At 42.2% G+C, this 13,875-nt stretch overlaps 1 protein-coding gene across 4 annotated transcripts in view; it reads right to left on the reverse strand.

The window, feature by feature from the left end:
* The window catches only part of LOC124595000 (ATP-binding cassette sub-family C member 4-like), a 207,039-nt gene that overhangs the window by 61,070 nt on the left and 132,094 nt on the right, over positions 1 to 13,875 (reverse strand). The window contains exons 12-15 of one of the 4 annotated variants that reach the window (XM_047133545.1): positions 12,610 to 12,729; positions 12,458 to 12,529; positions 11,148 to 11,213; positions 3,601 to 3,797 (exon numbers count right to left, since the gene is read on the reverse strand). In XM_047133545.1, coding sequence (XP_046989501.1) covers positions 3,601 to 3,797; positions 11,148 to 11,213; positions 12,458 to 12,529; positions 12,610 to 12,729 — 455 coding nt within the window. Of the gene's footprint in view, positions 1 to 3,600; positions 3,798 to 11,147; positions 11,214 to 12,457; positions 12,533 to 12,609; positions 12,730 to 13,875 lie in introns of all 4 variants that reach the window. The other 3 variants (XM_047133544.1, XM_047133547.1, XM_047133546.1) reach the window with 3 other exon arrangements.

Genomic DNA, 13,875 nt, shown 5'->3' on the forward strand with positions numbered 1-13,875 from the left:
ACATTAGGCTCCGTTGTAGGTAATGCAAATGGCAGTCTAAGATACTTAACTTTCCATGACAAAATTGCTGTGTCTGCTATTTCGGCGCGTTTAGTTATCAAATTTTCCGAAGTAGGAACCGCATAGTAGGACCAGCCTAGAGATCTATCGGTACTCACTGAACACCATGCGCTACGTAATATGTTCCAAATCGCCAAGCAGAAAAAGGGGATTTTTCCAGGACTCATACACCGAGTGCTATTAGCGATAGAAAGGTAGGGTTGGCTGTTTTGGATATCCCTTGGGCTAGGGATCATTCGTATAATCAACAGAAGGATCGGGTTACTGTAACTACGTTACAGTGCAGGGTCAAAGTTTGGATATTATACATTTCCTCCAGCTTGGGTAAATAAAGGAAATCGGCTGGTTCTTTTTCATTAGAAGTGTCTACGGCGAACCTTAAGGTCCTTATGGAGGCACCATTTAATTCGTGGGCGAATTCTGAGAAAATCTGCGAAACATAGTTTTGGCGTACCAAAACAGATCCTCGGATTCCACGATAGCTATGCACAACATAGAGGCTCAAAGTAACCCTACCTGTACTCACAAAAATCCGGTGAGAGGCGAAAACTTAGTCTGTAACGTGACCTAGCACGAAGAAATATGCAGTGAAGTGTGTTCGTTATTATCAGAATGGTTCTGGGAACGCCAATATAGTACTGGGAACCCCAGTGTACTACTGAAGCACATGCAAAGTTTTTTTGCAGTTAAAATCTAGTCAGAAGTGTTAAACATATTCTGCGCTATTTCAATTTCACATAAGTGAACTATCAAAATCTTCTGACCCACAAAGTTCTTTTCGTATGAGTGACATGACCTGCTGTAGCAGGGAAAGAAAGGGAACCAATGGAAAAATGCCCCTATCGAGCTCAAGAAAGGCTAATATGCTCACCGTTTTGAATCACTGACTGAAAAGTGGGGTACGAACTGCCTCATTCCACCTTCCTCAGCATCTTTAAAATTTTTCCCAAACTTCTGTACTGCGAACATACTCGTGCTTTATGATAGAAGGGGTCAGTGTCAGTGGTGAAGAGACGAAGTAATAAATACCGGAAGATAGTGGACAGTGGTCATGGAACAGAAAGAACGAAGGAGACAACTGCAGTATGAGAGAAAGAGAGGGAGACAAGGGCAGTGGAACACCGCTGATAGTAACACAACAGTGTTAAGAAATGAGTGAAGGAGACAGCGGCAGTGGAATAAATAGAAGGAAAAGTAGAACTGGGTGACAGCCAGTGATAATGTGAGAGCGAGTCTACGACAATGACAACGAGGAAGAGAGATAGTGATACTGAGAAGAGACAGCAGCATTTGGAAGGAATGAATGAGATAGTGGCAATAAGAGCAGGAGGGAGACAGTGACGGGAGACAGTGACGGGAGACAGTGGCAGTAGTAGGACAGGCCGAAGGAGACTGTGGCTGTGAGACGGGGGACTGTGACAACAGTTGGGCTGAGTGAGTGAGAATGGCCAAGTGAGACACCATGGGTCTGAGCGCCTTTCCGCGATAGGTTAGTGGATGTGAACGGATTACAATTAGGGGGGCTTGTGGGTTTAAGATGTGAGCTGCATGTTAAATATAGCGCGAGTTTGGAATGCCAAAGTGTTTGAAGTGCTGAGGAAGGTAGAATGAGACAGCTTACATTCAGCGTTTTTTAAAAGAGGAGTACATTAGACTTCTTTGTGCCCTGACAGCATTTTTTCGCTGGTACATATTACTCAAAGTAGCCTGCCAAGTTTTTATGTCCATTTCAACTTAATCTCAGGAACTACTACAGGGATTTGATAAAGTTTTCACTAGTAGATGAACTGATTCACGAGAAAGGCTTGTGTACGTATTTTAGGAGTGTTACAGGCAAGAGACGTCGTCTGCCTGCTGCTACTTAGTGCGGTCCGAGGGAAGTCGGGGCAGGTCGCTAGGCGAGCCTAAAAACAATGAAACACCTGACGCAACTGCTACGTTAGTATGGATACTGCACCAGTTGGCTCTTGGAGGACGCCGACAAGTTTCAGAGCAGCTATGGCCACATGAACGCTGTCGTCCCTATGCTGATGTCTGGTAAAGGAGACCGCTTATAAAACACTAATACGACCTATTCTTGAGTACTGCTCGAGCGTTTGGATCCCTATCAGGTCGGATTGAGGGAGGACATAGAAGCAATTCAGAGGCGGGCTGCTAGATTTGTTACTGGTAGGCTTGATCATCGCGCGAGTGTTGCGGAAATGCTTCAGGAACTCGGGTGGGAGTCTCTGGAGGAAAGGAGGCGTTCTTTTCGTGAATCGCTACTGAGGAAATTTAGAGAACCAGCATTTGAGGCTGAGTGCAGTACAATTTTTCTGGCGCAAACTTATATTTCGCGGAAGGACCACAAAGATAAGATAAGAGAGATTAGGGCTCGTACAGAGGCATATAGGCAGTCATTTTTCCCTCTTTCTGTTTGGAAGTGGAACAGGGAAAGAAGGTGCTAGTTGTGGTACGAGGTACCCTCCGCCACGCACCGTATGGTGATTGCGGAGTATGTATGTAGATGTAGATGGTGTGGATAGACAGTGGGGCTAACAGTCTGGGACCGGCGAGGAGGGGGGGGGGGGGCACAAGTCACACGGGAGGGCGGGGCTGGCCTGGAATGTGCTGGCGTGGGGGTGCAAGTAACGCATCATGCTGCGAATACTTGGTGACTGCCTTCATTCTCTCAGTGTGTTCGCATAAATGGTGAGCTCCCGTTTCCAAATGTTTCAAACGGAACTGTGTTATGCTGAGCTCAAAGGGGACTCTAATCGTGCACCAGCTTAATAGCCACTATTCACTGAATCTTCTTGTTTAACTGATATACTGAATTTTACTGTTTGAGCCGTGGAGTTGCGTTACAGAACTACCTTTTAATGTCTGTCCTGGTAATGTACCACTATGTGGACTTAAACGTATGTACCGTGAATACTGAAGTGTAGGTTTCTGTCGTATCAAATATGGGCTTGAGTGGCAATAGGGCAAGAAGCCTGCTTTTTCTGTTAACGCTTCATGATTTTTAAGCTAGTACTTTTACGCTCGTGTCACGTTTTGATTGTAACGTTCCAATAGGAGAATGCTGTGAGAATTTCTTCTAATACCCTAGTTCTATTTTAATTATCAAATGATTTACTGTTCGTAAAACAAAGCCTCTGGTTGTTCAAAACCCTTTGTTTTGTAACACAGTTAATGTGTAAAATCTGACAGCCATTGTTCAAATTTTACCTTTATCGCTGGTTCTATTGTGGTAAAATTTTAGAGGCTAGAGGTAGTTGTTGTCTTGGATGCTCTAACTGTAAAATATCTGTATACATTGATTGGTTCTGTGGTCAAAGGATCAACATGAGTAATTCGTGCACGTGTTGATTGTAAAAAGAATTGCTTAATATTATTTGTCGAATTCGGTCCGATGGCTATCCGAACCCAGGATCCTTGTATCCTACGTGTATGTTGTCATTGAAAAGGGTCAACCGTTTCAAAAACATTCGTTTTAAATACACTTTTGAGAGCCACAACGTGTTGTGAGAAGGACTCGCTCCAGAGCAGTTGTCTCACCAGTAGGAGAGCCAGTAGTCGCAGAGGCTGGTGACGGCCTGCGTGGCGACGATGACGGCTGCGACGGTGAGCAGCAGGCAGCAGCCGCCCGCCGAGCGCGCGTAGCCCCACAGGGAGCGCCACAGCACGCGCGAGTCCACCGCCTCCTCCAGCACCTCGTCGTCCGTGTCTGGCGGCGACGGCGACCCCGGCATGCCCTGCCGACACACACACCCGCCCTCACCTCATTTTTCCTGAACAACCTGCTCACAGGCCTTATTAGCACGTAGATCTGCCACACCGTTTTCGCCAGTGGTACGAATGAAACACCACCACCACCACCACCACCACCACCACCACCACCACAAACACCCCTGCGTGCACAGAGAGAGTCGCTCACCTGAACAAATCTGGTGACCTTAGACAGACAAAATATCTGAAGCGCCACAGAATAACTTAGTACTTACGAAGTAAGAGGCAACAGAAAGTAACCTGCATATTTGTAAAACAAGTTGGGTGTTAAAAAATAGACTAGAGCAGTAGTAAGAGTAAAAATACGTAATAAAGGTCAGTACATAACAGGACGGAGAGAGAATGTACAGCGATGTTAACACGATTCTAGTAGTAGTAGTAGTAGTAGTAGTAGTAGTATATTTCTACGATTGCAGTAGTTACAGAACATTACATTTTAGTAATATTAACCGAAATTTGGTGGCACCAGCTTCTGCAGTAGGCGTAGTTAATGCAGTCTGAGGCCAACAGCTAAAAACTCGGCACTCGGGCGGAGGGTAAATAGAATTACGGAGTGCAGTAGCAGCCTATGAACGAGCAGCTCAGTGTCTCACTGAGGTCCTCACCTTGACGGCCGCGCTCTGAAGTTCAAAAATGCGCTTACATAACATCCGAAAGTTTAACATATTGCAATGAGATCAAACAAGTAGCAGACTATTGTCAACATCGCAGCGATAACAGCAAAGGCAATAGCTTTAATTTATCCTCGTAGCTGGCTTTGAATTGCGCAGCAGTGGAACAAATGTGCAAAAAGTAATGCAACCTTTCGGAAGTAATGTTTCATTTCTTGTTGGGCGTGTGCCCTTTGTTTAATTGAATAAGAAATTAGTTGCGCATTACTACAAACCGTATTTACTGTCTTACTACATTAGATCTCTACAGAAGAATACTGAAGATTATATGATTATTTCTTTGTCTAACCAGAACTTATTGACCCGGATTGCGGAGGAAATAATTTATGTTACAACTTTACTAAAACAAGTAACGGTTGATAGCACACATCTTGAGACATCGTCAAATGCCCGTGTGTAGTACGTGCATAGGGAGACCAACACATGAAAGCACTAAGCAGGTTATAAAGGATGTACGTCGCAGTAGTTATTGAGAGTTGAAGACGCTTGCACAGGATGGACTTGCGTGCAGAGGAGCAACAAACCACATCTCCGACTGAATATCGCAAGAACGACAGTACATTAGATGTGCCTGTTATGATGAGATTCAGCATGGCTTCCATAAAAAGTGTCGTGTGGACCCATTAAACAAATCGGCCATCAAACGACTGTGTTACAATGCTCACAATACAGAAAATAAGGCACATAAGGACTAAACATGCTTCTCAAAAGTCGAGACCAACTTTTATTCCATCAGGAACCGTTGTGCACAGCGACCGTAGATTGTATGGAAGGAGACGCACAGCAGTCCCATTAGTTTTTATTATGCTTACAAATCTGGATTTCTGCTGTAAATAGCCATCCTCAGTGCGTTTTCGTTACAATTCAACAGACTCAAACCAGTTCATGTCACCATGTTCTTACAGGGTGTATAGGCAGAAGAATACAAAGTCCTTAACTCAGGAGAGTTAATCGACGTGCAAGCTGAATATTGTTTTTGCCCGCGAAGTTTGTCGAATGTCTGTCTGACGGCCTTGTTTTTCTGTTGGTAGCGTAGAAACGGTATTGTACGTAAATGGGTAATTGTTTGATTACAGAGTTCCTGGACAAAGACAAAACCGAGGAAATATGCAAGAGCGTGCGACCGAAGTGAGTGTTCAACCACCGTGCAAAACTTTTAGTATGAAATGCAGCTTCTAGATGGAGTGTAAAGAAAATTTAATTAACCTCCGAAGGAGGCAGGTGACAAGGTTAGTGTTCGAAAGACACGCGAGTAAGCCCCGTCAATATGAGAATCGTACGAGACAGCATTAATTCAGGAGATTCTAAGAACAGCAGTGTTCTTCGTCACGGATTCGTTCAGTCAACGTGAGAGCAGCACAGGGATGCTGCTTATACTCCAATGCCAGACGCAAAGAGAGACACTTTGTGTCAAGAAAGGTTTGCTGATGAAATTCCAATTGCGCGTGTTGCTGGAAGAGTCAAGCAAGGTATTAATCCTTCCGAAAACGTCTCGCAAATAACTAAGATGTGAAAACAGGAGAAAATCAGAAATATATCACAACAATCTCTTCTCCCTAACCATTCGCAAATAAAACACAAAAGTGGATCAACTATTTAGGCACATGAAGTATCCATCACTATGCCCCGTAAGATGGTTCGCGGAGAATGGAGTGATACAGTCATAGCAAGTTCATCGATTCTACAAAATTCAGCGAGCGGTCAGTTTTAGTCTGCAAGTCTCGCTATAGTTGCCAGCGAAGCTTACCACACCGTGTTTAGTTTACACCTTTCTAGTCTCGTAAATAGCATAGCTGATATTTTAATTCAGGTTGTCCGTTGTCGTTCGTCAACAGTTGTGTTACGCTTGCTAACCGTCATTAACTCAATTTCTAGTGCTATTGATTAAGAACGCACCTTTTTATGGACCAGTACTGAAAGTCAGGTCCATCCAGCAGCTTATACATAGTCGTCCTCAACCTTAGGACAAGAGGAGCACTTACTCTGTTCTGGAATCCGGGCAAGCTTTTGTACTCATTACGGAAGTCCCGCACATTCTTGGCTTACTCGAAAGTGACGTCTAAATGATGTGTACACGTCCAGCCTAACAGATTCGTCGGAAATCGCGACATATTAGGAAATAAACAGCCAACTATTTGAGACACTTTAGAATATAAGTGTAATTTCTGGTCGTATCACTCGTAGCAATTTTAGTCTTCGTTTTCTAATCAGACATAAACCACAAAATCTAAGAAACTCGTTCCTGAGAAAGCACATTCTTATATGTAAATGATATAGAATGTTTGAGAGCATACCTTTAAAAATTAGTAAAGAGAGTTCCACGATCTGTTAAAAACGCTGAGATGATTATACTTGCACGTAGTATGATACGAAACTACTTTCTTCAACTGTAATCCACGTCCTTAGCCATTACGCTATGCTGAAGATATCTAACTATCAACAACCATGTTTTTGATTTTGGTATCTCTTATAGGTCTTTTCCACTGATGCCTCACTGACAGCTATAAAACAGCGTACCAAACTAGTGACAATTTTTCAACGCGCCATTGCTCTGAAACGAAATACGACGAAATCAATATGGCGTTTGTCGTGTTGAGTGCCTCTACCTTTGGACGTCACTTCCTAGTAAACGTAGAGGACTTTCATTCCAAGCTGTGACTTCAGACGCCCAAAGTTCTGACTGGCCAGTGCAGGTACCACGCAGACAGCTCTACACAGGGGAAGTCGCTCTGGAGCTATGAAGCGTGGCGCGGGGGGGGGGGGGGGGGGGGGGATTGGGCGCTCAGCAGCCGACGGAGCCTGCTTGGGGATACGTCGTGCCAGCCAGGAAGAAAACTTACAGAGAATCTTACTTCGTGTGAGGTGGGCCTTAAGCGAACCTAATAGTCTCCGACTGGAAATTGCTTGACACAGATTACGAAAATACCAACCATGGACTCCAGGTTGGACAAAACCCCTACCATCAGATGTCAGCAACCGGCTCTGGCATTCCTAACAGCCAATAGGCAGCCACACCAATGATGAATTACATGTTACAAAATACGTAGGCCAGTGGCACAAAATGGGGTTCGGGTTGCATAGTTTGCCGGTACAAAGAGTACACAAGTTGGTGAAATTGGTTTAGCAACCACGTGTGTCTAATCTGTAATACCAAAGCAATCGACGCAAACTGCACTTCGGAGGAGAGAGTGGCTGGAATAAAGGTCCTAGCGTATAGAGATCGTGGGAGAACAACATATAAGAACTACCGTTCACTTCGCAACTAGATAAATTTCTCGAAGCGACGAAGTGATTTCAGAACGCATTTAACGAAAATTGATGTCCGTGAATATCTTAAATAAACTTCAGTAAGAGAGATCTCTGGTGGCACTAGCCCATACATGGAAACACGTAAGGAATCGAGATGTATCCTACGCTCTGTGATGATTCTCTACCACGGCGATACCAGACAATAGACATGAAACTTACGACGATGTACAATGTCAGTCAAGTCTGAGTCAGGTACGCCATTCGAGGTTGCTTCACTTTCATAGAATCTAGCCTATTTGTCGTTGCCGGTAATCGCAGTCCTCAAGCTCACGTGTAGTACGTGACATTGCCTCGCTCAATAGACTGAGTGCAAACAAGGGCATCTAAGTGTCGCTAAGCAAGTGAATTCGAATTAGTTTCAGCTATACTAACATTTAATAACGTCACTATTCAGGAATTATACTAGAATTAGCCACAGTGGCACACCAACTACAAACTAGCACATTTCTTAAATCCAGGCCACAAACAGTTAAAAGCGCGAACAATGTAAGGAAATCTAATCACCCCTATCTTCTTACTCGATACTATTTCAAAGGACAGAACAGACTGAGTGTATTTAACATTACTCTTATCAGAATTTAATGCCACATTCGTTTATAGTTATTTAGGAGAACAAGGCAGTTCTCGAGACGAATGGATACAGACAATTGTGCTTTACTGAGCCCCACTCCCCTCCCAAATATACGAAATGAACATTTCACCATCACATTTCATAGTTTCCGAGACAAAAATGTGGTACCAGATGTAAAAGATGTAAATCAAGGTGGTGATGAAAACCGACGATGTTTATGGAGTATGAACTAAATGCAATGATTCTCGTCGCAAAAATGAAAAACACTGCGGCTAGACGACAGAACACAGCACGTTTCAGAGTGCTGAAATTGTATTAATTAATCCTAAAGTATAGGCAGAAGCACTAGCATATACATATAAGGGAGATTATTTGTGCTTTCAGTCTTGAAGAAAAAAAAAAAAAAAAAAAAAAAAAAAAAAAAAAAAAAAAAAAAAAAAAGGACCATGATACGGAAATCGCGCGCATTAACTTAGAAACTCATTTTCGTTCACCTACCACTCAGAAAACTTTTTGCTTGATTTTTTGAAATAATTCGTTTTGTAGTAATATCTTACGAATATCTGCAAAGAATGTACGTAGGGTAAAAAATATGACCCGCAACAGCTTAAAAGGAAAGGATCGGAGAGTGATGTCAGTGCCCTGGAAAATATTTTCTCACCTATCACCAACGTAAGATGCAGGATGCAGGCCTTCAGGTACCACACGAGGAAATAGCTACATATAAAATCTACACCCAAATAGCTGGGAATTGATACTGAAGATGAAGTGTAGCACCACCATATAGGTACTTTGCTCCTTCAAATACCCTTGAGATATTATACTGCTGAAGTGTTAGAGACGCAAATACAGACAAAACCATCAACCTTCTGAAAGTTTACCCAATCACGTGGAACGAACAAAGTAACATCGCTCAATGTGAAACTGCAACATAACAAGAAAGTACGCAGTTTTACTGGGAGCTCTGTACACACTATGGACTAGAGGTTTTGAAGGTTACTCGGATCACTGCATAAATTGAAAAGAAAGAAAACATTAGACGAATATATGATCCCAGAGAAGAAAATGGAACACGGATAATTAAGAAAACATCTGGCCTTTACATCATATTAGACAGGTTCATTGAAGCCGTGTGCGAGGGACATTCGAAAAATCGAAGAAATGCGAGTATTTATAAAATGGGCAATGGAATTATGACTATTCAGTGTTATCACGAGAGGCATTCAGTACGTAATGCGACACACTTCTGAAAGCAGGTTGCTTTCATGCAGGATTCCCGTGCACCATATATATCCCACTCTTTTGGCTACAAAAGATTTTTCGACACTATCTCCGTTCAGTGCGACGACCTTACGTCACCTTACTGCGAGAGCCTGTATGCCCACATAGTATCACTCTACTGTCAACGTCAGAGCCAGCGTGCTGTTGCATCAGTGATTATCTCTCCATTATTCACATACTGCTTCATGCAGAGTTCATCCTTCATTGGGCCAAACGCGGGGAAGTCGGAAGGTTTGAGATCCGGACTGTAGGCTGTATGACGAAGAACAGTCCAACGAAGTTCTGTGAGCTGCTCTCAGGTGCGCAGACTTGTGTGAGGGTTTGCGTTGTCTTGTAGGAAGGGATATTTCTTTGTATTTTTGTGGTGAAAAACACACAAGTCGTATCTTCGGTTTCTTGAAGGTAGCACAATTCACTTCAGAGTTGATCGTTGCATCATTAGAACAGATAAACGTCTTCAGTACGCCGAAGACCGTCGCCGAGGGTGTGGCTTTGAACTTTTTATTCGGTGGAGATTACTATTTTATTGCGGTCCGATGTGATGAACCCATGTTTCATCGACTGTGACGATGTTCGTCAAAATATTGTCACGATCAGCCTCGTAACGCGCAAGCATTTCCGCACAGACGGTCCTTCATTGCTGTTTATGGTGGTCTGTTAGGCTGCGAAGAGATCAGCAGGCACACACACCTTTGAGCTCCTAACTGGTGGACGAATGCGTCAGCACTGCCAACAGGTACTTACAGCTGGGCACCGAGGTATTTGTTTGTGATCCGTCGATAATCTCGAATGAGAGTGTCTGCACGGTCAAACACTGCAGGAGTCACTGTTGTTTGCGGCCGGGAGGCAGGTGGGAGATCGGACACGTTTTGCGCGAACTTCTTGCTCCCAACACTTCACCGTGCTTTTGTTCACTGCCAGTTCTCCTTAGACATTATGCAAGCGCCCTATGAGTATCTGCGATGCTCTGGTTTTCTACCGCAAGCAACTCCATGACAGCCCTCTGCTTGGAACGCACCTACGTTACAAACGACATTTTGAAGGCTACATACAGTGCCGTCACCTATCACAGCTACATGATACTATAGGGGTTGAAACGGGAATATTGCATAATGTCCTACAACAAATTCCGTGACAAATAAAACGTTTTGCATTACTTATTGAACTCTTCTCGTAATTGAAGGAAAGTTAAACGAGCTGTTTATGTGAGGTACAAACATTGTAGTAGAAATCGTCTTATTATTTCAACACTAATAACGGAGCACAGATTCATCCATAAGTTTTACAAGAGAAGTATCAAGAAAGAGTCGAAGTAGAAGTACCGTAATAAATACATAGAGTTTTGGAATAGTAAAGAGACCAAAGCCGGGATGCCAACTACAACGTGTAAATTCATTCTTCAAATGAAGAAGAAGAAGAAGAAGAAGAAGAAGAAGAAGAAGCCGTCTTATCAGGAATGTTGAGTCTTAACGACTGTCTCTTACCAATTTAAAGAGCTCTGTATTTTTCTGTGATATTGAAAGCCGCGAACTTCTGCGGATGTCTTCTTCCTGTAAAATGAAACATTCAGTGACGAATCAGCACAAATGATTCTACAATGAGGACAAAGTGATGTCTCATAATTGTTTATTTGCTTCTACCTATTTGTAACCTGACATGTAGCAGCTAAGATGAGTCACAAATTTACGATACGTTACTTAATAGATGGCAGTATTTGACATTTACTACAAAAGATACAAATTCTGCTTATAAGGAAGTGAGAGTTTCTTAGTGATAATAGACTTTGTTGTTAAGAATGAGAGAAAATTGTTGCATTATTGAATTTATTGCTAGAAGTCTTATTTTTAAGCTTTAATGCCGTGATGTTTGGAGCATTTCAAGACTAAAGCAACAATCTTGCTAATTTTAAAATCTTACCTCAGGCTTTTGTTACCTACAGGAATGCTGTCTCACTACTCATTTACGAGTATATAGAATTTAGATAACTGTTTCAAATTTTCCTGTTTTCAAGACACTAAATGTTTGATTAACTTTTTGAAACCTCTCAATTTTATTTACTATTTTGCCCGTTTTGGAGTATAATTTGGAAACCTTGACAGTGCAGATGAATGATATTTCTGAATAACCTAGCTACCAAAGCATTAGACTTATTTCCAATAAAATTACTGTAAAACGGAAAAGTAGCATGTTTGTTCTTAAGTAGCAGATGGACCTACGAGCAGTAGTGCAATTTTTAAACCCTGTCGTCTTTATAACGGACAAAGACTTTCAAGTAGTGCAGAGGCGTAATGCCTCATGTCGTCACAAGGAAATGTTACAGCTAGAACAGCTGTCAGACAGTAGTTGCCTGGGATATTAGGTAACTGTTGCCACCGAGTACGCACCTTAACAGAAAGCAGTACTTAAATCGAATGTTTGTCTTTTGCAACAGAACATCTTATTTTTTGGCAGTATCCAGCTTTGGAACGGTAAAAATTCTTTGTTACTAGTATCACCAGAGAAAGAAAGCTCTGTTTACCTTTCTTATAAATGGCAAGAACGTATTTTCAGTGCCAAAAAGCTACTTCAATGCATGTTCAATGCTCGTGTTTCATTGAGACAAGGTACAGAGGAGGTCGTTAACTTAAAATATAGCAGTAGAGATCTCACTAGACGCTTCAGGTCTTATGAATTTCGTACAAAGTGAAGCAGCAGTTCATTGTATCAGCTTCAAATTTTGTATGGTATAGTCTGAATTTAAAATGTAGCGTCCTCTCGGCAGAGTTTCTACTGAATGGTAATGCTTCGCACTTACCATTGTCGAGACTGATGATGCTCGCTTGGACAGAGACAGGGAGAGCCTCGACAGCCTCCGGAATTCGTACTCCTGCTATAAAATGACAGAGTTATTAGGATGTTACGAAATACTCGAGTACTAGGTAAGAGGTTTCGCATTTGTGTACTTACGAGTTCAGGCGTGCCCGACTCTCCCGGTGATTCGTCCTCGTCTGCACTTGACAGCAGCACCGAAAAGCTCTTGCTTCTTTCAGTCAGTTCCTTAAAAGTTCCTTGGTCTTCAACCTTGCCCTATTAAAAGCAAATAACATTTTCTCTATATACCGTTTAAAAAACTGCGCGCGCGAGCCCACACACACACACACACACACACACACACACACACACACACACACACACACACACACACACACACTCTGAATGTCTATCATTAAACTGTAATTTAGGTTAACTGAAAGTGCTAAAAAGAAACAGCACTAAAATGCCTGTATTCAATGTATTTTTGCTCCATGATATAATGTTAGATTTACTACAGAGTTACATCACTGAATTTGTCCCATCAGGATCTAGTATTTGACGGCAAAAATAGCACAGTTCATTTAAAAAATAACGTCAATGCATATATATCTGTTCATGAAGTAATGAACGTATTGCTGTTTGTGTCAGCATCATTGTTCGACTAGGTGGAAACAGATTACAGTAATGTCTTTAACGGGTCAAAAGCAATTTGATGTGAAGTTGTTAGGCGCATATATACAGGGTGTCCTGCCTAAGAGTCATCAGACGGATATCCTCTGATTTTTCGGCAGATATTTGCAATTTCGATTTCAAAATGTGTAACTCGAACCAGCACAAACAAATACTGCTCTTCACATGTCTTATGGAACGCACAATGTCGAGTTAAAACTTCGGTTTGTTTCCTTTTATAAGCAAAATGATTTTTAAACGTACCAATTCGATTCAGCTGCCCCAAATCATTCTCTAGCGATGTTCGTCTTATCGATATGTATTGAAAGCTGCAGTATAATATGAAGAATAACCATATTATTATTAATTTTTATTAATTTTATTAATATCTTTGTGAATGTTTTCATTAATGTGATACGTGCGAACAGTTCAAGATTTACGTGATATTCTATTTACTACAAAAGCGGCTCTACTATGAGTTAGGAACAACGCATGATGTGGGCTGTTGTCTTACTATCTCAGGTAGATCCCTGATCTCTAAGGATGGTCGGAAGATGTAAAGGGCAGCAGTACAGCCCGATTCCTCACGAAAGTAAAGAATGGCGGAACATAAATGTTAACGATTATGCTTTTCTGACAGCAGTTTGATTGGATTCTATAAAACTGAGACGTATAGGGATTGGAAACATATACGAAGAAACAGCAAGAACTTTTTGTTTGAACGCTTATGCAGATGGTAGCGGGGCCTGC

The sequence above is a fragment of the Schistocerca americana genome, chromosome 2 (genome assembly GCF_021461395.2).
Source record: "Schistocerca americana isolate TAMUIC-IGC-003095 chromosome 2, iqSchAmer2.1, whole genome shotgun sequence".
Lineage (NCBI taxonomy): Eukaryota > Metazoa > Arthropoda > Insecta > Orthoptera > Acrididae > Schistocerca > Schistocerca americana.